The 23,009-nt window shown below is 38.9% G+C and overlaps 1 protein-coding gene across 15 annotated transcripts in view; it reads right to left on the bottom strand.

The window, feature by feature from the left end:
• The window catches only part of tcf12 (transcription factor 12), a 354,049-nt gene that overhangs the window by 44,710 nt on the left and 286,330 nt on the right, over positions 1-23,009 (bottom strand). For 11 of the 15 annotated variants that reach the window (XR_011348679.1, XM_069910856.1, XM_069910855.1 and 8 more), the window contains 4 exons: positions 18,876-18,954; positions 11,952-12,022; positions 4,726-4,785; positions 2,099-2,188 (listed from right to left, as the gene is read on the bottom strand). Coding sequence is in view for 14 of the 15 variants with exons in the window: in XM_069910856.1 (XP_069766957.1) it covers positions 2,099-2,188; positions 4,726-4,785; positions 11,952-12,022; positions 18,876-18,954 (300 nt within the window). In the remaining variant the exon portion in view is untranslated. The remainder of the gene's footprint in view (positions 1-2,098; positions 2,189-4,725; positions 4,786-11,951; positions 12,023-18,875; positions 18,955-23,009) is intronic. The other 4 variants (XM_069910862.1, XM_069910866.1, XM_069910863.1 and 1 more) reach the window with 2 other exon arrangements.

Genomic DNA, 23,009 nt, shown 5'->3' with positions numbered 1-23,009 from the left:
GCCGATTACTTTAATCACTTTTGCCACATGACATTTGAGCAGATATTTAACCTCAAATTACGGAAATTTTCCTCCCCTGTTCATCAGCAATTAAAAAAAATGCTGCTCCCATTCCTTGAGACCCAATAACCTTGCATTGACCTTCAACTGCCCCTCTCTGTTGAAGACAGAGTTCTATGGATGCATTGCTGCACAGGCAATTCCATAGAGGCATTGAATCATGATCTGAAGTTGGAATACCAACCCTACTAAGTAAGTAATTCAGCACTGACTGAAGACGTCCCTCGTTCAGCAAAGATTTGTCACTTGTCATTGCTATTAGTATTCATTCATTCAACAAAAATGCTCAAACAATTGCTCCACCAGATATTTTTGACAAATATGTGAAATTCATTCAATTTGCAAGACCTTTATTTTGCCATTATTTTGAACTGAGTTTTAATTTTGCATCATTCTCCCCTCTTTCTTAACCCCAACACCCTGATTGACCAGGAATAATTGATTATTATTGAGTACAGTACTTTAAAAAGAGAGATAGGAACATAGGAAGTAGGAACAGGAGTAGGCCAAAAATGGCCCATCAAGCCTGCTCCGCCATTCAATACGATCATGGCTGATCGTATTGATGCACATTACTAGAATTTTCTACTTTAAACCTTGATGTATTATTTACCTCCAAGGTTTGTAGGGAGCAAAAAAATGCAACCAGTTGAGTTAAGGTGACAAATTATATATAGGATTCGAATACCCAAATTGAGTCGACATATTTATTCCGTGCATTTCTAATGTTATCTTCCCCCACTCCCACAGCTGATGCATAAGCCTCACTGTTGACATGCAAAAAACATCAAGATAGTTGGTGCAATGCATGTTGCCTACATTTTTTTCCACCAACACTAACTGATGTTTTCAGGACTCTAATTGATGCGCTCAGGACAAAAAAAAAATCTTCCATGAGTGGTGCAGGTCCACTGATATACTAAAACATCTGATTTTAAAGTAATTGTTTAATTAAACAATTACTTAAAAAAAATATTTTTGCAGTGAAATTGACCAGAGCACTTCATCATGTCTACTTTGAATGGCAACCTGACAAACGGTATCATTTAGGAAAAAGCGACTCAAATAAGTATGAATAAAAATAAAATAGCATGATATTGGACTTAAAATATCTGTTAGAAAATTATTAAATATATTATCCCTGAAACTAATCCAAAATCCTTCCACAAATCCAGTTTTGAAGAGGCCTACAATAGCGACGCCAGCAGCTTTTTCCAGTTTCACAAGGAAGAGTCAAATCTGAGGGATCGGCTTTTGTACAATTTACAAAGATTTCAAGTTCATCAACCATAGAACATACAACACAGGTCCTTCAGGCCACTTTAAACACCACGTCGTCCATATTCTTCCATTCCCTGCCTGTTCATGTGTCTGTCTAAATTCCTCTGAAATATGATCATCTTTCATTGCTTCTCCAGCAATGCACTGCAGGCATTTACTGCTCTGTGTCAAAAAGAAACTTGCCTTACAATTCTTCTGTAATTTCTCTATCAGCTTAAAGCTATACCAACTAGTACTTGGCATTTCCACCTGCGCAAAATGTCCAATGACCTAGGCCATGGCTCTCATAATTTTATATGACTCTATTAGGTCACCCCTCATCTTCTAACACTCAGAGAAAGCAATCTAAGATTTCCCAACCTTTCCATCTTTCTAATCCAGGGAATATCTCTTCTGCACCCTCATGAAAGCCTGCACATCCTTCCAATAATGAAGCAACTAAAATTACACACAGTACTCCAAATGTGGCTCACCAAAGTTTGATTCAGCTTCTGACCTCCTGAGTTACATACTTAATGCACCAACTAATGACTAACAATGAGCTGCTGGATGAATTCTGCAGCACACATGAGTAGAAACTTCTGTCAATGTTTCAGATCAGGCTATTTTGAAATTAAAGTTGATAAGGGACTGGGGTGGAAGAAGCTGGGAAGGGGCTAAGAGTGGTTTGGATAGAAGGTGAGAGAAGTGGAGAGACAGAGGAAGATACAATTGGGGGGAGAAGTTAGAGTAGCCCACTCCCGTTCACGCTACTAACCCATGACTGGATGGCCAGATCCAGCTCCAACAGTGTCATCATGTTTGCAGATGACACAACAGTCGTCGGCCTCATCAGCGTCGAGTCGCACTACAGAGAAGAGGTGGAAAATCTCATGAAATGGTGCGAGAGAAACAACCTGAGTTTCAACAAGGACAAGACAAAGGAGATGATCGTGGACTTCAGGAGGACCAGGAATATCACCCTCCACTACACATCAACAACTCTGTAGTAGAGAGTGGAAAGTATCAAGTTCCTTGGAGTTCACTTAACTAGTATCCTATGCTAGACACTCAAAATCTCCTCACTTCTCAGGAAGGCACAACAGCAAGTGCACTTCCTGAAAAGGCTGAAACAGGCAAGGCTACCAGCCACCATTATGTCAGCCTTCTATTGGAGCTCTATCAAGGGCGTCCTGGCCGGCTGCATCACAGTGGGGTACAGTTGCTGCAGAGAAATGGATTGTAGAACAATCCACAGGACCATAAGGATGGCTGAGAGGATCATTGGAGTCTACATTTCCTCCCCCCCCCGCCCCCCATCGACATGATCTACCGGGATTGTTGTCTGAAGAGCGTGCACAAAATCATTGAGGACCCCTTCATCCCTGCACACAGCATCTTTTAGCTGCTCCCATCAGGGAAGAGAATACAAGAGTATCAGAGCCAGTACCACCAGGCTGAGGTACAGCTTCTTCTCACAGGTAGTGAGAATGTGAACAACCAAAGGAACTGCTCAGATTATCCATCTGAGACTCTCATATTCATGAAACAATATCTATTTATTTGTAGATATGAATGCTTGTCCTGCAAATATATTGCTTATCTGAATGTTTTTGTGTTATGTCTGGTTGTGTGTCTGCATGTTTTGCACCGAGAACCAGAGAATCCTGTTTCTTCAGATTGTACTTGAACAATCAGATGACAATAAACTTGATGACTTAAATATGGGAGTAGTTAAAGAAGAGGAAGAACCAGTGGATTGAGACAAAGGTAGTGGGGTTGTTATCTAAAATTAGAAACATTAATGTTTATGCTGTCAGACTTTCTGCTGTCCAGGAGGAATAACATGTATTGGTCCCAAAGTTTGCACTTGGCAAAGGACAGATGTGAGAATGATGAAGGGAATTGAAATGGTTGATAACTGAAATGATCCTAAGCTAACGCTGTACAATATACTAATATTCTAATTCGTTACTGAGACCCTGTGAAGGCCCACTCATGATGCACCCTCATCAGCCCCCTGTGACTCTGTGCTCCCAGTCAGAGGACGACATAAAGAGAGAGAATAAAGAGAGTGTACCTGGCCACATCCTTAAAATTGCACACCAATTGGCTTGAGTTTCGACACATATTTTCATCATCTCACTGCTGCAATCTGAGGTTCACATGTACTTCAAAAAGGACATCCATCCCACTAGTGTCCAAGAACCTGCCCCAAAGACCACTGGCATTTGTGATGAAATGCTTTATGGTGCAAATCAATTCTTGCCTCAGGAAGAACCTGGATACATTACAATTAGCCTACTGCCACACCAAGTCAACAACGGCTATCTTCTCGCTGGCTCTCTGCTCTGTGTTAGATCACAGCCTGTTGTTCATACTCCATCATACCAGCGAAACTAATAATTAAATTCAGGGACCTTGGACTGTTCCTTCCTTTGCAAGTAGATCCTGATCAGAAAAGTCCTAAGGAGCATAGATTTGAAAAATCACCTTCTTCTCATTGACCATCAATATAGGGACACCTCAAATACGCTTTCTTAGTTCCCTGTTCAACACTCACTATGTCAGGGCCAGGTTTGGCTCCAACACAATCTATAAATTTACTGTTGCCACCATTATCATTGGGGCCAAACGACTGGAAATGATGAGTCAGAATATAGTTTGGAGAACAAGAACCTGGTAGGGAGGTGCCAGAACCACAATCGTGCTCTCAATATCTGCAAGATCAAGGAACTTACTGTGGACTTTAGGAAGGAGAGGCTGAAGGACCCTACACCTGTCTTCATTGAGTGTATGGCAGTGGAAAGGGTTTGAACCTTCAAATTCCTGGGCATCCACCTATTGGAGGACCTCTTTTGGAGCCAGCACATCAAAGCAACCCTACTTTCTAAGGAGGTGATTCAAAATCCTCTATCCAGATGCACTGTGGAAAATATACTGCCTGGTTGCATCATATATGGTTTGGAAACTCGAGTGTCTGGGTATGCACAAGGCTGTAGAAAATGGGAGACACAGACATCTCCATCATGGGCTCTGACCTCCCATTCATTGAATATAATGACGTGAAGCACTGCCCCCAAAAGACAGGCAGCATCATAAAGGATCCACATCATTTGAGCAGCACTTTCTTTTTGCTGCTACCTTCAGGCAGAAGATCCGTACTAAAGTCTGGAACCTCTAGGTTCAAGAACAGCAGCTCTCCCCCCCCACCCCCCCCCATCTAGGCTCCAAGACCGTGAACCTTTCTGTACTCCCCTAATCGTGAAATTACTCAAGGGCCACCAAAGATTTGCTTATGCTGTTGGAACCTCCTTTTTTTTTTGGCTCCAACTGCATCTATTCTTTTATATTTATTGTCCTTTTTACTCTTGTGTGGTAATTTATACATTATATTTTACATACCTGTGAAGTTGCAACAAGCAGGAATTTCAGTGCAATTATGCATTGTTCTTCTCTCTGTGACTATAAAATATCATCATCAACTGGGCTTCTGGTTATCCTATCTCTTTTAACTTCAGATTTATATTCCCCTTAGGCTAAAATAATTTTGTTCTCTACATGCCTGAAAAAAATACCTTTAAACTGGAATAAATATCCTTAATTATCCAGCTTTTGGAGGCAATGAGTTTTAGCAGGCCTTGATACTGCAAGACCACATTTCAAGAACCTGAGCCAACCAATAAATGCAGTTAAGATCACTTCAGAATGTTTGAATGGACTGATGGTTTTGTGGAAATAAGTATATCACCAGTATCGTGTTTCCTCTCTCCCAACAATAAGTCAAAAGAGTTTGAATAAAACTGACAAGAGCCCAATTTTCTGTCCAAAGAAATACAAAATATTATATTGTAGAATGTGAATGAGACACAAGAAATTTGCTTCATTTCAATACTGGGCAAGAAGACTTGACTTGTATTTGGTGCACAAGAAGGGGAAATGGTGGAGCTACCTGAACACATGGAGGTACAAACTAAAAGGTACTGTATAGAGCTTGAAGATAGATGAGAATTAAAAAAAAATGCTGATAGTTATTTTTGGTTCTGTAATGTGAAATTTTGGCAGAGCAGAGTGTTGGCGCATGATGTGGTTGTCTTTATGCCTCCTGGATTTTAGGGGCTTAAGGTGGGGGGCATTCCTAAAATTGTGAGCAGATGTTTTATTGGAGTCAGGACATTAAAAAGGCTAAATGAAGCACATCAGACATTACTGGAGGTGACGTGGAATGGAAGGCTAAAGATAACATAGCTGAAAGGTTCAAGAATTTCTAAATGATTTAAGTTGTTTTGTTTTTAGGAATTGATCCAAGCATTAAAAATTACATTTTGGTGAGTTTGTGTTAAATTTTTTGAGGAATATTTTATTCTTGATTTTTTCCAATATTATACATAATGACATTTTATGTCTACAATATATTAAACTTTTTCTCACAAACACAAAAAAGTTAAAAAAAAACAGTCCCTCTCTTCCCCACTCCTCCCCTCCCATACATACAGATCCATTCATCGTCAGAGCTTACATATATTTTAAGTATATAGAGTACAGTTTGGAAAACTACGTTTTTGCATTCTATACCCTTTTTTGTTCCTTTTTATTACTGTATCTGGGCCCCTATTTGGTCCAGGAACGGCTGCTAGACCTTTACAAGAGTGTAATATTTATTCCTCAAGTTATATGTGATATTTTTCTATAGGTAAAACAGCTGTTCATTTCCACAGTCCATCGTGCTATAAGTAGAGGGGAGTCGGACTTCCAAGTGATCGTGATACATTTTTTTGCTACTGCCAGTGTTATTTTTATAAATGAGATTTCATATTTGGTCAATTTGTCGCTTATTTCCATGAAATTACCTAATGGTCACCTGTGAAGGCCACTCCTGTTATCCTGTTTAACTTTTCTGCAATTTCTGGACAAAATGGCCTCAATTTCACGCAAGACTATGTGGCATATAGAAAAAATCCTGTCTCAGTCCCACAACTCTGAAAATTTCAGCTTTTGATTTGTGTAACTTCTGTGGGGTAGGATATAATTGGTGTAAAAAATTATACTGAACCAGCCCATATCTTGCATTTATAATTGTTATCATGCTGTCGTTACATCAATATGACCAGCTTCTTTCTGAAATCACCACACCCAAGTCCGACTCCCATCTTTCCCTTGACTTCTGCAACCCTGGTTTTACACTTTTGCTCTGGAGCGCATAGTACACTTTTGTCATAAATTTGGGTGTATTCCGCATCCAGACCGTTCATTCAGTTTCACTAATTTCAGGTGGGGTCATCTTTCTCTTAAGAATTGATCTAAGGTGGAGAAAACAGAAGAAGGTCCCACTGGGCACTCCATATTTGTGTTTTAATTGTTCGAAGGACATAGAAGTTCCTTCCTTGCAATAGACGTTAATATATTTTACCTTTGTCATACCACAAATTTAATATTCTATTGCCCATGTTCATTCATAATAACACATTTTTACACAATGGTGCTTTTAGTTTCTGATACATTCATTAATTTCTTGTCATGTTCCAATCATATGTATTAGAATGGGGTTATCCGTCTTTTTGTTTAATGATTTGAAACTCCATTTATAGAGAAAATCCTTTGCTTCCCCCTCCTCCATTGAGTACATTACCTTTTGAACCCAAGACTGGGGGATGGTCTCCAGTGAGGAAGTCTGCGAGAAATCTAGCCTTTGCAGCTAGATAGTATTTTTTGAAATCTGGAAGTCTAAGTCCTCCCAGCCCATAGTCCCATGTCAGTTTTTCCAAAGAAATTCTTGGTACCTTATTATTCCATAGGAACTGTCTAATAATTAATGATTTTTTTAGTAGCTTAAAATTTTTTTGGTAACAGAGTAGGCAGCTCTTGAAAAAGGTATTGCAGTCTTGGCATCACTTTCATTTTGACGCAGTTAACCTTTCCCACCAAAATAATTGCTACATCTCTCCATTTCTGTTGGTCTCTTTCTATCTTCCCAAGATGAGGAACATAATTTAGTTGGTACAAATTTTGCAAGTTATTGTCAGTTGCTATTCTAAGTTATTTTATTCCATCCATCTTCCATTTAAATTTACTTCCTTTTTGGAATCTTTCATATTCAAAACTTGTTAATGGCATTATCTCACTTTTATCCATTATTTATTTTGTAGCCTGATACTCTTCCATATTTTTCTGGTGTTACTTGTAATTTTTCCAAAGATTTAGTTGGTTCTGATAGGTACAATAGCACATCATCAGTGAATAGAATGATTTTGCTCGACTTTATATCTGGATTCCTTATTATCTTATTATCAATTGCTAAAATAAAAAGCACTGGAGACAGGGGTCATCCCTGACTACTTGACTACTCAAGGGGAACACCTCTGACATCTGATTATTTGTTAATATTTTAGCTTGTGGTTTATGGTATAAAGTTTTTATCCAATTTATAAATGTTCTGCCTATACCAAATTTTTCCATTCCAAACAGTCGAATGCTTTTTCCCCATCTAGGGAAATTGTAATACTTGGATTTCATTCAGATTTAGCCATGTGTATTATATTAAATAATCTTACTAGATTATTTCAGGAATACCTTCCTTTAACAAATCCTGCTTGGCCCGTATGTATCAGTTTTGGCAAGCATTGTCCAAACCTATTAGCCAATGCTTTCACTAGTATCTTATAATCAGCATTTAACAGGGATATTGGTCTGTATGACAAAGTTTTCTTTTATAACACCATAATAATTGTGGTTGAGAATGACTCTGGGAGGGTCTATGTTTCTACAGCTCGGTCCAGGACATCCATTAAAAGGGGCATTAATAATTCTTTGAATTGTCTATAAAACTCAGGTGGAAATACATCCTCCCCCAGTGATTTATTAGACCGTAGGATGCTCAGGGCCTTTTTGATTTCTTTCCTTGTGAAGAGAGTATCTAATTCTATCTTTTCTCTCTTCCAGCCTTAGAAGTTCAACATTCAGCAAAAATGTTTCCATTTCATTCTCATCTCCTAATAATTTTGTTTAATATTGTCTAAAAGTGTTGGTAATTATTTTAGTGTCTGTTTCTATTTTTATAGCATTTATCATTCTTGATGACTCCTCTTTTAATCCGCCAAGCTAAAGCTTTGTGCGCCCGTTCACCCAACTCATAAGAGTATTGTTGCTTAGTTTTTAATACAACTTTTTCTGTCCTATATGCTTGTATGGTATTACATCTTAGCTTTTTTATTTTCCAGTAATCTGTATTCTTCTTGTCGTCCTGTTCTTTGATTTTTCATAATTCTTTAATATCCTTCTCCAAACTGTTTACTTATGCCATATGTTCCCTCTTAAGATTCTTCGTAAAGGATATAATTTGTCCCCTTAAATATGCTTTAAGCATGATCAGAAAACTATTATTAGTATATGGCAGATTTGTTTCACAAAATATTTCTATCTGTCTCTTTATAAATTTGCAGAAGTCTGATCTTTTAAGCAGTGTAGTATTGAGACACCATCTGTATACATTCCTTCGCTTTTCCATTGTTGCTCTCGTTAATATTAACGAAGAATGGTCTGATAAAAGTCTCGCTAGACATTCTACTTTTTAACTGGGCAGACATTAAAACAAGTCAATCCTTGGATATAAGTCGTGCTGTTTTTAAGAAGCTGTCCTTCATAAAGGCTTCATCATCATAAATCATCAATATTCATGTCCATTCTTCACCATAGATTTTACAATGTGCCATTACATACTTCCCAGCTTGATCAATTGAGGTATCTTCTATTAACACTGGTGTATTCATTTGAATCTCCACCTGTCTTGCCTTTGAACCAAAGGAAGACGATATTATTTGACCCACCCTCCTCTTTTTAATTTATCATGTTCCAATTTGGTAAGATTTTATCCACTTTTAATTTCTTTAAGTATGCCAAGACTCTTTTCCTCTTCACCATCCCATTTATCACGTTAATATTAAGACTAATAAAATTTTGTGTTTTATCCATATCATTTTTCACACAAATATTGTATAACAATATCTTCTCTATTTTCTAAACACTATTGTAACATTTCCCTAGAAAAAAGGCATTTCTAACACATATATTTCCCCTTTAAGAAACACATACATCCATAGCTCTGATGGTGACATTGACAATCGTACCCGGAGGCCTGTGAAAAAAGCCCACGGGTTCTTCCAAAGAAGAAAATCTCCCTTTGGCATCATATTTTAAAACGGCTCCTCTCCTGGTGCCATCTTCCCCCCCCCACCACCCAAGTTGGAGTTCCCACCTTGCTGCTTTCCTTACCACCTTTCTGTCTTTTCAGACCTCGCCATATAAACCACAATGTTTTTTTTGTTTTTAACAGTGAAAACCAGATGGCCCAGTACTATTAGTACAAATTAAAAGATGCATCTTTCGGTTAGTCCTGTTTTTGAAATGGTCTTTTCAGCCCTTTCAAATGGCAACTTTAATCTTTTCATAACTAGCTTAAAAATTTTCCACTTCTTTATTCTTGAAAATTAGTTGAGTACCTTCTGAGACATCCACCCTCAGCGTTGCTGGGTATATTATTGAATATTTAAAGTTTTTAGATCGTATTTGTCTCTTTACCTCATCAAATTCCTTTCTTTGTTTGACCAAGGCAGGGCTGAAGTCCTGGAAAAACATTATTTTGTATTGTCCACCACTAATGGGCCATTATTACTTTTTGAATATTCATATGCTGCTCCCAAGATCACATCTCTCTCCCAGTAACTTAAAGGTCTTACGAGGTCTGGTCGTGGTTGCTGTTCGCTGGTTCTTCTGGATCCAAGGGGCCAGTGAGCCCTTTCAATTTGCAGCTTTGCATTTAACTTATTTTGTCCCAGCATTTGTGGGATCCATGTTTTAAAGAAACTCACCACGTCTTTTCCCTCTATTCCTTCTCACAGTCCAACTATTCTTACACCTGCTTAAATTTTCCATATGGTCGATCTTGTACTTCAGTCCTTTCTTTTCTGTGTCCCATATTTTTGCTTTTTCTTCCAGTGCCTTCAGCCTATCTTTTGTTTTGTCAAGCTCAACCTCTAAATGAGTCATCCGTTCACTTAAGTCTTCCACAACTTCTCTGATTTCCGTTACCTTCTCAAATACATCTCTCTTTGCTGATTCCATACTCTTAAAGTTTCCAACATGTTCAGGATGAAGGTTATATCTTGGGATGAGTCCCCAGCTCTGCTGGCTTCAGCCTGTCCCAAGGCCCCTGCTGAATAGCTCCTCAAGTTCTAGGTTGAGCTGTCACTTCTTCAGTTTTTGTTCTCGGTTGCCTCAGTCGTTTAGTACTTGCTTTCTCAATTTTTTGAGCTTTTAAACCGTCTTTTTAATACTTTTTGTGGAGTGCTCTTTCAAAACACTCTGTTCAGTTTATTAGCATGGCCACACCCTGAGTTTACGTTAATTTTTCAGTAAAAATCAAAACTAAGAAATCTATTCAAAGGAATACAATGCATCTGTGTATGGCTGTGGCAAAATTGCCTTGATGCAGTGTTTCAACTGGAAAATTCAACAATTACTTACCTCACCTCCCATCCCGAGATGCTGCTTGACCCAGAGTTCCTCCTGCGATGTTTCTGTGCACAATTGTACTCATTTGATTTTAAAAATCGATCATGTTTGGGAAATGAGGATCTCGATAATCTTACTCCTAATCAATGATTTAAAAGTTAACTTCATGATAAATTTGGTAAATCTGAGTATTTTGGAGAAACAGGTTAACAAATGGGGTATGCAAAGAATGAAAGGCTCCAGACTTCCTGCAAGAGCTAATGGAGTGAAATAAAGAGGAAAAAAGAACCAGAAAGAACCAGTATAGAGAGAGTGAGTGGATGAACAAAAGGGTGGGTGAGCCAGCCATGGAGTGATGCAGGGTCTCAACTCAAAATGCTGACCCTCTCCCTGCCTGACCTGCTCAGTTCCACTATCAGTTTCTGTTTTGCTCTAGATTCTAAAAACTGCAGTTTCATGGCTCCAAAAATGTAATTTAGCTGGATTTCTGCATTCAGTGTGACAGTCCTCCCATTTTGTCCATGGACATTACCAAACTTGCCTCAGTAACAAAATTAGTTCAAGAACAACACTAAATAAGCTCATGTAATGCAGTATTTTAACAACTCACAGAAGATGCAATTGCAAGATTAATAGAACTAAAAGAGTCTGTGACAAGTATGGAATCAGGTTAATTTGGAATAGATTAAGCAGTATGTAAAAAACCAGCACAGGAAAACTGAAATGATGGCTTAGAGGAACACCTGAGACAAAATTACTGAAGCTACTTTGTGCCTGAAAAGAACCTTAACTGGTTTGTCAGAACTGCTGCATATTTAAATTCTAACTTAGGTTTGATTAATTTAATTTTAAAACTGGAAATAAAAGAAATATTTTTAATGGCAGATATGTAAAATAAATACATAATTTTACAGATATGAGATTTCAGAATTCCCTTCCATGTGGGGATTGGTGAATATAGCTACTCTTCTTTATGTCATCTGTATTTCCTTCAGGCCGTTGTCAGAATTGGAACATGAAGTGGGTGTTCAGTAAAAAAAAATGCATTTATCAGTTCGAGAACTTTTAACTTAAAATCAGAGTACCACCCTGCTAAATATTTTAGAAGATCTGTTCTGCCTCACCAGTGAGTGAAGAGAGTTTTCATAGCTAGGAGATGATGGAGTTCCTCCTGGTCTTGACCATTGGGTAGCACCTGTGAAAATTAAGGCCCGAAGCCAGCCATTAACTTCATATGCAGCTGAGCAGATCAGACACAAACACCACAAAAAATCGGAGATCACGAGTTTTCAGTTTCTTGAAGATTAGAATAAGCAAAGCAAGATAGATCATTTGTATCCAATGAAAAGTCAACTACTGTCAAGGTTCTTGTTCACACCAACTTTGGAGAATTGAAATTGCAAATCATGAAAAACACACATTTCTATTCAAGAGACTGAATGTCCATTGGTGGATGTTTGCATTTAAACAAAACAACATTATTGCTTAATACAAACATAATTACACACAAGAACTTGAAGCAACATTTGTAAATCACAATGGATGCTGGAAACCTCAAAGAGTGGAAAATGCTGTGAATATTCAACAAGTCATGCAGCTTCTCTGAAAGGAAAAAACAGAGCTGACAATTCAGACGACTGATATTTCTCTCTTCATGGATAACGCCTGACTCACATAAAAAGTATTTTTTCAAACAGATTTAAACATATGCTTTTTCAATAACAATCTAGAATTGTTTGCTCCAAGCTCATTCATTATGTTCACCTACTGACAAAGATGAACTTCATTGGATTAAAACTCCGGATGTTAAAGAAGTTCCAAAGCAAAAAATTAATTTTATGCTTCATTATGTTATTTCTGGAGATGCTCTTTTAAGAACACTACAGAACTGGCTTCCGCTCACCAACTGCAATATGAGGATTGCTAAAAAGAAATATATTTTTAAAATTAGAAAATTAACACTGAAAGTACCTCGTGTGATTCTGGTTTTCAAACAAATAAAAATAGTGAGAAATATCGCAGCTGCTGTTAAAGTGACTTACTTGAGGTCCAATATTTATTGACTACTTTTCATCAGGATTACATCATCCACTGATTTTATTTCAGGATATGGTCAATACCAACCTTTTTTGTCCACCCACAACTGTCTTAAGAAGAGGTCTACAAGCCACCTTCCTGAAATACTGCTGTCCTTCTGTTGCAGGCACTCACACATTGTTGGTTCCAGGATTTCAATGACCTGCCCTCACACTGTTTTAACTGAACTTATTCTCTGTTCTACTATGCTCTGCACTTCTGTTTTACTCAAAAACAAGACCCAACCTTTCATACAATTGCAAATTGTGCCTCATTCTTTATCCCAGGCCTGAGCCTTTCTCCAACTGCCCGCATGCTTTCTTCAAATCATTTCTGAGCAAGAAACCCACCTTGTACTCTGCAGTGAACACAAAAATGAGTTGGAGAGTTTAGACGGAAGGAGGAGGATGAGGGCAGTCAGTGAATTCAGAAGAGAATTGGACAGAGATGAAAAGATGATTGAAATACCTCAGAATAAGGAGTCTGAGCAAAGGAGGGAAAACATTTCAGTGAGAACTTTATGGTAAGGTTGAGAGGGGTGTTTCAAAGACCAGAATAAACAATGTGGTTTCAAAGTGGGAAAAGATTCAGGCATGGTACAAATCTTCCTGATAGCCCATGGTGTGATTGAGTTTACTGATCGCCTGCCTGTGACTGGAACCGATTTCCAACTCCCAGCTAATAGGTGAAGCCAAAGATAGTATAGGATGGGCAAAAATGGCCAATGCATGGCCATCTTTAGCATTGAAACTTTCAAAAGAAGTGAAGATTTTAAAATGCCATTAAAATCTTTAAAATGTCAATGAATATATAAAACATTAGAAAACCACTAATACCATTGATGTACAATGGCACCTCAACTGAAAAAAATGACCAGACCAGCATTCTGGAGGCCTGTGTTCCAATATTTCTATGGATGCTGTGGAACTTAAATTAATGAACTAGAATTTAACAAAAGTCATTGCAATTGGACAGTCAAAAAAACTAATTGTGTCACTACCAGGAGAAAATCTACCATCAAGCTCAAGTCCAAAATATCAGTAATATATCTTTAACTCCTATGGACGCTGCAAGACTGAGATCCTCCAGCATTTCTGTGCTTTTACTACAATCACAGTATCTGCAGATTTTCGTGTTTCAATCTACCATCCTTTCTTAGTTTGGGTGAAATATAACAAGGGCACATCAAATAACTCACTTGCACAATAAACACGACTCTGAAACTGAGAAATACTACAAACATATAGACCACCATCCATCAACCCAAGCACCACATTCTCCTGCCTAGTTGAACTTGCAAATTCTTCCTCACAAAATATCTGGGGGCTAGTGCCTGCAATGAAAAATATAGCACAAAATAGGGAAGTCACAAACCAACAAAATTGCTCTCACAAAATCATGCCTCATTCAAATATCAGGTCAAAACCATCACAATCCCGAGGTCTGTCCTGTTCCCACAGCAGGGCTGTCTCACAGTGAGGGCAGCTCTGTAACAGGCAGGATAGAGAAGCCCTGGGAATCCTCAGCATTGTTCAGATCTCAGGTCAAACACAAATACAGGGAAACCATCTCTTGATTATCACCTGCTCAGTCTTCCCTCAACTGATGAATCTGTGCTCTTCTACAATGAACAACACTTCAAAGACACCCCATAACAATCAAAGGCACCAATTGTACTCTGGGTGGGGTGACTTGAAGAATAGCTTCGTCGCACCTCCACTGACTAACTGGCCAAATACTGCCAGACCAGGCTTGTGACATCTGAGTGAACAAATGTTCGACTTTCTCGCCAACATACCTGTGGCAGATGCATCTGTCCTTGACAGCACTAACAGAAATGGTTTCAGCATACCCTTGGTGAAGACAAAGTCTCACGTTATCACCAATGTCACCTTTTAGCAATGGCATTTTTTATAGCATATTGTATGATACCACAGTCATATTAAATGGCAGACTTAGAACAGAGGTAACCCCCCCCCCCCCCCATTTCTTCCCTTTCCCTTATCCCTGTGACTTTTTTCTTTTCTTTCCGACAGCTCCCCACCCACTTCCTTTCTTTTCTCCTACAGGAGAACATCATAGCCCTTTGCCTCCCTCCCCACCACTCCTCAGCTCCTTTGCCTTCTCCCCCCCCAGCTATGTGGATCTACCTATCACCTGCAAGCCTGTTTCCTCCTCCTCACCCTCCTTTTTTTGGGTGAATTCTGGCATTGCGAAGAATGACTGGGTTCAAGACTGACTTCCTGGTGCTTTACATGGATGGTGTGTGACCTGCTGAGTTCCTCCAGCACTTTTGTGCATTGTTTTCAAACAGATCTTCCAGCTCATATCTGGGAATTCTTGAGGCAGTGTGTGCTGTGAGAACCATCAGAAATATTCACAACCACCACCCACTCTACTACTTCCATCATGCCAGGGAACCACTCTGATTCAATGAGGGGTGCAGAAAAACAAGTTGGAAGTAACACTGGACATTAAGGTGGAGCTGCAACATAAGACAACATTCATCCCAAACAAGCAACATACTACAAATATAAACAATCTTGCAACTAACAGAGCAAAACTGCCATATCTAATCATGAACTGTGGTGGACAATTAAACAGCTAAGAGGAGGTGGTAGTTTCACATTCAAGTCAATGACAGCACGGTCTGCTGAAAAAAAACAATGCATTCTCACCGATGGGTGATCCATCCCAGCTTCTGCCGAGTGTTCTCACCATCTCAGAAGCCTACCTATTCAATTGACTCCATGTGATATCAAGATATGGCTGAGAGGAGAGGAAATTGCAAAAGCAATGGGACCAGATGACATTCCAACTGCAGCAATGAAGATCTGCATTCCTATGAAGCTATTCCACTTCAGTTACACACTGGCATCTACAAGAGGTAGAAATCTGTCTGGGTATGTCATGTGCACAAAAGATAAATTCATTCAGTGAATTACTACTCAAGCATTCTGCTCTCACCAAAGAGGGACTCTTTTGCAAGCAATCTAGCAAGTCTCCTCTAACATGCACAGTGGGAGAGTCCAGAGTAGAGTGCTCCTGTGGAAAGATCATTGATGTCCAATTCCTCCCACCATTTTCTTCATGTGACTGCCTGCTTTTGCTCATCCTCTGAGGAAGAGCTCAGACATGAAGAATGCTGTGTGGTGTGTTATGCTTCTCCAGCAATTTTGTGTAAAGTACAATCACAGTGTCTTCAGATTTTCTTGTTTAACCGCACTATTGTGCAGTTCTTTCAAGCCTGATGGCGACGGAGAGGGAACTGTCTTTAACACAGATGGTGTGCAATTTCCTATTTATGAACCTCCCCAGGGAGGGAAGAGAGAGAGTGCCTGGGCTGTGACAGGTCATTCCGTATGTTGGCTGCCTTTCCTAAGCAGTGGGAGGTGTTGGTGGAGGGAAGGGAGGTTTGTAATGTTTTGAGCTGTATTCACACTTCCTGTAACTGCATCTTCCAATCCATGATGAAAAATATCCAGCTAGTATGCTTTCGATGGTACACCAATAGAAATTGTTCCTTAGCTGTCCAAGTAGAGCCCTTCTAAATAGAGGCACTGGTATGCTTCAATTTATAATTTCAGAGGTTATAGCACAGTAACAGTCCCTTCTGGCCCACAAGCCCATGCCGCCCAAATACACTCATGTGACCAATTAAACTACTAATCTACTGGAATATGGGCGGTAACCCATGGGAGAATGTACAAACTCCTTATAGTCAGCGTTGGATTCAAAATCTGGTCACTGGTGCTACACTAATAGGGGCTGCCCATCTTTCTTGTCTGTCACATCAATGTGATTGGTCCAGGCCAGATGACTGGTGATGTTTACTGTCAAGAACTTGAGGATAACTTGAGGTGTGAACTCTGTCCTCGCTCATGAAGTCCATGATAAACTCCTTTGACTTGCAGACACTGAGAGAGATTTAGGTGTCTTGGCCCCATCCCTCAATCTCCTTCGTGGATTTTGTCTCATCATTATTTGCTACCCAGCCTATGACAGAGGGTGTTGTCAGTAAATTTGAACCTGTATAGTCGTGGATATCGAGGAAGTATACTAGAGGACTGTGTCCACATCTTTATGGAGTGTTGTGTTACGTGTAGTAACCTTGAAGGAAATGTTGCTCCACATCATCAACGTCAGATCTTACCACTAACCAGAAACTCAAGTAAACCAGACATAAATGGTGTGGTTACAGAGGTGGGGTATCCTGTACCAAGAAACTCAAGTCTTGATACTGTAAAGCATTTCCTTGTCTAGAACTTGCAATTATGGTGCAGTGGCTATTACAGAGACTAGGCTGCAAGGGGTAACAGGACAGTTATATCAGAGGACAGTGATCACCAGGCTTGTCTACATGTCAATGACTCACCTCACAGCATCATTCAGGTTAGACATTAATGAAAATGCCTAATAAGAATTCCTGAATGATCTGAGATTTCTCTGCCAGTTTCCAGGTAAACATTTTTTCCAGTGAAAGAAACTTCCATTCATATTTATTTGGTAAGTTTTGAAATAGTACCAAAAGCCAAAGTATTCAGGAGTGAAATATACAAAACTTCCCCTCCTCAGCCATTAGCTGGATGAAATGTCATCCACCTGGTTTATTAACTAGTTTGCAATGCTGTAGATGCAGTCTGCCCTACTAATTAATTCCAGCATGTTTTGTTTGGACACTGTGAATTGCTGAGAGAGGTGATGGAATCTCTTTGAATGAATGATTGAATGTAGGAGCTTGTGTGTGGAAGATGAGAACTGGGAAACTCTATCCTTGTTCTGTCCTGAAGGAGATGGATTGAGAGCAGAGACGATGGAAATGTTTGAGATGCAGTAAAGGACTTTGTCAATGGGGAAGACCTGGTTCAGAAAGGAAGGCAACACGTCAGAGGCAACTATAAGGAAAATCTCTACTTTGGAACAATACGCCAGAGGTACTGGGAGAATGGAAGGGTCCTTACATGAGACAGGAAGGACAGTCATATTTGGTGTGTGGGTTGGTAGCTTGAATGTTAGCAACTGGCCTATTTCCTAAGAAAGAGATTCAGAAAAGTGACAAGTCAGAGACTGGCCACATGAAAGGGAAGATAAGATAGAAATCAGTAAATAAAATTAATGAAGATGTACATTGTTTACCTACTTCTGCATCTCAAATTATAGCTTTTCTACACTATTAGCCAGAAGAGTCATTTTACTTAAATGGAAAGAGTCTGATTCTCACATTATTTCAATGGTTTTTTCATGTTATTGACTTCCTTTAATCTAGAAAAAAACAGGTCAGACTTTAGATACAACTACTAAATTTGAAGAACCATAGAAACCATTTATTGATTACTTTTATGGGATATCACTGGTGTTTTTCTATGAATTAACTCTTCCTTTCCAGATGTAATATAATTTTTGCCGTTTTGTTATCTGTAGGTGTGGACCAAAGCTATATTTTAAATTATTCGACAGATCCTCAGGGTAGGCCACTCAGCTGATTTTTTTTTAGATTAATTTATTTCTTTATCTTTGTTTTCTTTTTTAGAAGAACTATTTCTAATATGCTACATTTTCACTCTTTGAAATTTATATGATACTTATACTATGTAGACTTGGACAGACTATTTTAATTGCGTTACTTCTATTCGCTTTATGAAAATAAAGATAAAGTAATGGAACAGTTGAGTTCAGGAGGTTTCACCGATACAGTCATTTTATGTACTGGAAGAAGAATTGAAGGAGTATGCCTGAGTTAGACTGAAACAAAGGTTGTTTTAGGCTCAGAATAAGACAGGCGTGGCTCAGGCCCAGGCCTGCAGTTACGGCTTTGATCTGGAGAAAGTGAGTGAGGTTGAAGAGACTTGGTTCTAATTAGCTTTATATTCACAGGTAAATTCATTTATTTTGTTATCCAAAAGCACAAACAGAACTAATCAGCTTCAACTTCATTTAGAGTTTCCAAAGTTACAAAAATAGTCAAATCTTACCAGGTAAAGGTGATGGTGATCCAACTGGTGTTGATGGATTTGATGGGAAACTACTACTGGTATGATCAGGCGAATAAATCTGCACAAGAACAAAAAATACAGGCAAATTTAGGAGCCAAAATTTCCATTCACTTTTGTTGCTACTTTGAAATGATCCTTGGCGGCATAACTTCAAAAAAGCTGAAACACTCATAGCATTTAGACAATGTTACGTTCTAAGACCTATTTTTTTAAAATGAACCATTATCCACTGCATAAGTATCTAGTTCATTAGCCTTCCCAATTCAGGTTTCATTTGCAAAATACAAAGGAGGAACCTTTGCACCATCACCTAAGTTTATCTAGGCATTTAGCTCCATTTGCAAGACCTGCTGAGTTCCTCCAGCATTTTGGTGTTTTTAACTATTTTATTTCCTCTGTGGACTTTGAAAAATTAAGTTTCTGGATGAAACGAAGCAATATTCTGATATCATAGACATTTACAGGCCAAGATGATTTTGTGTTCTATTTTATGGTGAAAGCACATTGCTTTTCTCTTTGGAGAAAAGAAGGACGAGAGATGACTTAATAGAGGTCTACAAGAAGAGGAGAGGCATACATAGGGTGGAAAGCCAGCATCTTTTTCCCGGGGTGAGAGTAGCAAACACCAGAGGACATCTGTACAAGGTGAGGGGGAGGAAGTTTAGGGGTGATACCAGGGGTAATTTTTTTAAAATCAAAAGTAGTGGACATGGAAATGCATTGCTGGGGGTGGTGGTGGAGGCTGGTACAATAGGGACTTTTAAAAGACTCTTAGGCAGGCACATGGATACAAGAAAAATAGAGGGTTAGGGGTGTAAGGTCAGAAAGGTTTAGTTTGTTGAGTCATGGGGTGAAGGGCCTGCATTTTGCTGTAACATTCTACATTCTATGAAGTACTGACTAATTATTGGTGAGCATAAATTAGTATATTTCCAGCACAGAAAATATACCTAGAGGCTTTCTCCCTTAAGGTTAAAGAGTTGAAGGAAAGAAAAATAAGTTTTCAAAATAAAAATTTTGCAAAAAAAATTCTTAAGATATAGTTAAGGAAAATGTTCCAATCTAACAGAGGTAGAGCTCATTATTTATGTTAACATTCACTGCTACATGTGTAGAGACCAAGAAAGGAAATGCTAATAATCTTCACATCACAAGCACAGCCACTTTAATTAAATAATCCTCTCAATTCTGCTCTGTGGAGATTTAATTCCAGAACACAATGTTTCTTTGCCCAAAGGAAGCAGGGAATTTCAATGCCACACCAAAATGAGACAAGGGAGAAGAAAAAAAATTGTTTCATGTTATTTGAAAGATAATTATATACAATTGTACTATAAGAAGTAATTTGACATTTTGCTCCACTAAATCTCGACATATACTTAAGGCTTTAACTAAGTGAAATAGAAATACCAATAGACTGCTGAGAACCACAACAGCCTCGGAAGTAAAGAGAAAATTCTTTCAAACTCATTGGCTCAAGGATTGCTACATAACATTACCACTTTACTCTCTCTCTCCGCCCCCCCCCCCCACCCCACCATTTCAATGAACATCCAACTGCTCATTTTAAAATTCTGATGAACAAGGAATGTTTGGTTTACCAGCTATTACGAAGGAGGTGGTGCTTAGAAAGTTGAAGGATGACACCCCGGGGTTCTGAAAGAGACAGCTAAAGAGATTGTAAATGCACCAACAGTGATCTATCACGAATTGCTGGAGTCTGCAATGGTTGCAGAGGATTGTAAAATTGTAAATTTCACTGCACTCTTTCTTTGGCTTGGCTTCGCGGACGAAGATTTATGGAGGGGGTAAAAGTCCACGTAAGCTGCAGGCTCGTTTGTGGCTGACAAGTCCGATGCGGGACAGGCAGACACGGTTGCAGCGGCTGCAGGGGAAAATTGGTTGGTTGGGGTTGGGTGTTGGGTTTTTCCTCCTTTGCCTTTTGTCAGTGAGGTGCACTGCACTCTTTAATGATAAGCAAATTAGCATGACTTCAGTAGTTGGCAAGATTCTAGAGTTCATATTCAGAATTAGGTTTCTGAGTACATGAAACATGAGCACATTCTGAAAGCACAAGATAAAATATGCCAAAGTCAACATGGTTTCTTTCAACAGAGATCTCGCCTGACAAATCTATTTGCATTCTTTGAGGAAGTAATGAGCAGAACACACAAAGGATGTTGTTTACTTGGATATTCAGACAGCCTTTCACAAGATGAGGCTGCTTGACAGGATAGGAGACCATGGTATTCCAGGAAAGGCATGGATAGAAGATCGACTGACTGGTAGAAGGCAAAGAGTGGAAATAAATGGGGCCTTTTCAGACTGACTGCCAGTGACTAGTGGTGTTCCAAATGGGTTCGATATTGGGTCTGACACTTGCATGTTGTACATAAATGAATTTGATGCCGGAATTGATGGCTTTGTGGCTCTTTGTGGATAATGTGAAGATAGATGGAGGGGTGGGTAGTCTGGAGAGAGACTGAGGTAGGTTGGGAGAATGGGCAAAGAAGCAACAGATGAATACAGCGAAGTATATGGTCATGCAATTTGATAGAAGGATAAAAGCACAGACTATGTTCTAAATTTAGAAAATGGAGGTCCAAAGGTTAACTTGCATTGGAGCCAGTAGTAAAGAAGGCAAATGCAAAGTTGGCATTCATTTCGGAAGTACTAGAATATAAAAGGAAAGATGTAATACTGAGGCTTTATAGGGCTTTGGTCATACTACAAGTGGAGCATTGCAAGCAGTTTTTGGGCCCCTTATCTAAGGAAGGATGCGCTGACATTGGAACAAAGAAGACTCGCCAGCGGCTATACTTTGTGAGGTGCCAACTCTCAGGACAAGAATAAACTCCAGAGGGTTAACTCGGCCTGCGACATTTACCAGACTTCACTCCATTGAGATCTACATAAGGCGGTCTCTTAAAAAAAGCAGCCTCTATCCTCTAAGACCCCTATCCCCTCCCCATTACCCAGGCCATGACCTCTTCACTCTGCTACCATCAGGGAAAAGGAACAGGAGCTTAAAGACAAGCACTAAATGGCACAAAGACAGCTTCTTCCCCACTACCATCGGATTCCTGAATAATCAATGAATCAAAGACACTGCCGCACTTTTCTAGCACTATTAATATTTTATTTTTTATAGTAATGCCATAAGATGGTTATAATATATATCTTTGCGCTATGATGTTGCCATAAAAATCTTGATTCTGATTCTATGGACAATCTAAATTGTTCTATCAACATAAATGAAAACTTTAAGAATAACCTCAAACTACTGGGTTCACCAAAGCAGTATAAACTAATGAAAATAAAAATAAGTCTTCACCACTTCAACAAACAAAAAATGATCTATCCAAGTCTCTCCACAAACTCCGCTGTATTCATCTCCACAAACCGATCTTCAAAATGCAGAAATTCTGCCACTGGGATACCAAACTATCACTGCACTATTTGGAATGAATACCAATTATATTCATGCAATGGTGTACACAAAGATCATCCGCTTATGTTTACACCCAAGTCTCTCACTGATTAATATAGAGCATACATTTAGTTTTAACAAAACCAAAATAACTAATTTTATTGAACCTGCCATTTAATTTAAATGGTATTTTAGAGGTTAATAAACAAACATACATGGTGTCCTGAGTATTGGGGCATTAAATAATTTGGAGCAGGAGCAGATCCTCTGGTCCTTCTCGCCTGTTCTGCCTCTCAATCAAAACCAGAGATGCACTTGTGCCTCAGTGCCAAATATCTGCACTATTATGTCCATCCATTAATTTCAGTTCCAGAAAATTATCAATCAAGACTATGACTGAATCTCTGTAGCCCTTTGAGGTACAGAACTCTAAAAGACCCAACAACCTACCATCAGTCAAATCTTTCCTCTTTTCACTTCACATTTCATTTAACAATTTACTTCATTTTGCAATGAAAACTTGATACAAGGGAAATCTTTAAAAACGCTTTTGTTAAGAACCTAACTATTCTGATTTAGCAATGAATGCTGAAATAAAACAGATGTCTTTGAACTATTCAGTACAAAATTGTGGGCAAAACTTGAAAGAAATATTGCTTGGCAATGATTCAGGAAAATGCACA

The sequence above is a fragment of the Narcine bancroftii genome, chromosome 14 (genome assembly GCF_036971445.1).
Source record: "Narcine bancroftii isolate sNarBan1 chromosome 14, sNarBan1.hap1, whole genome shotgun sequence".
NCBI classification, from domain to species: Eukaryota; Metazoa; Chordata; class Chondrichthyes; order Torpediniformes; family Narcinidae; genus Narcine; species Narcine bancroftii.
The sequence above is the reverse complement of the archived record's forward strand: the minus strand, read 5'-3'. Positions and strand labels throughout refer to the sequence as shown.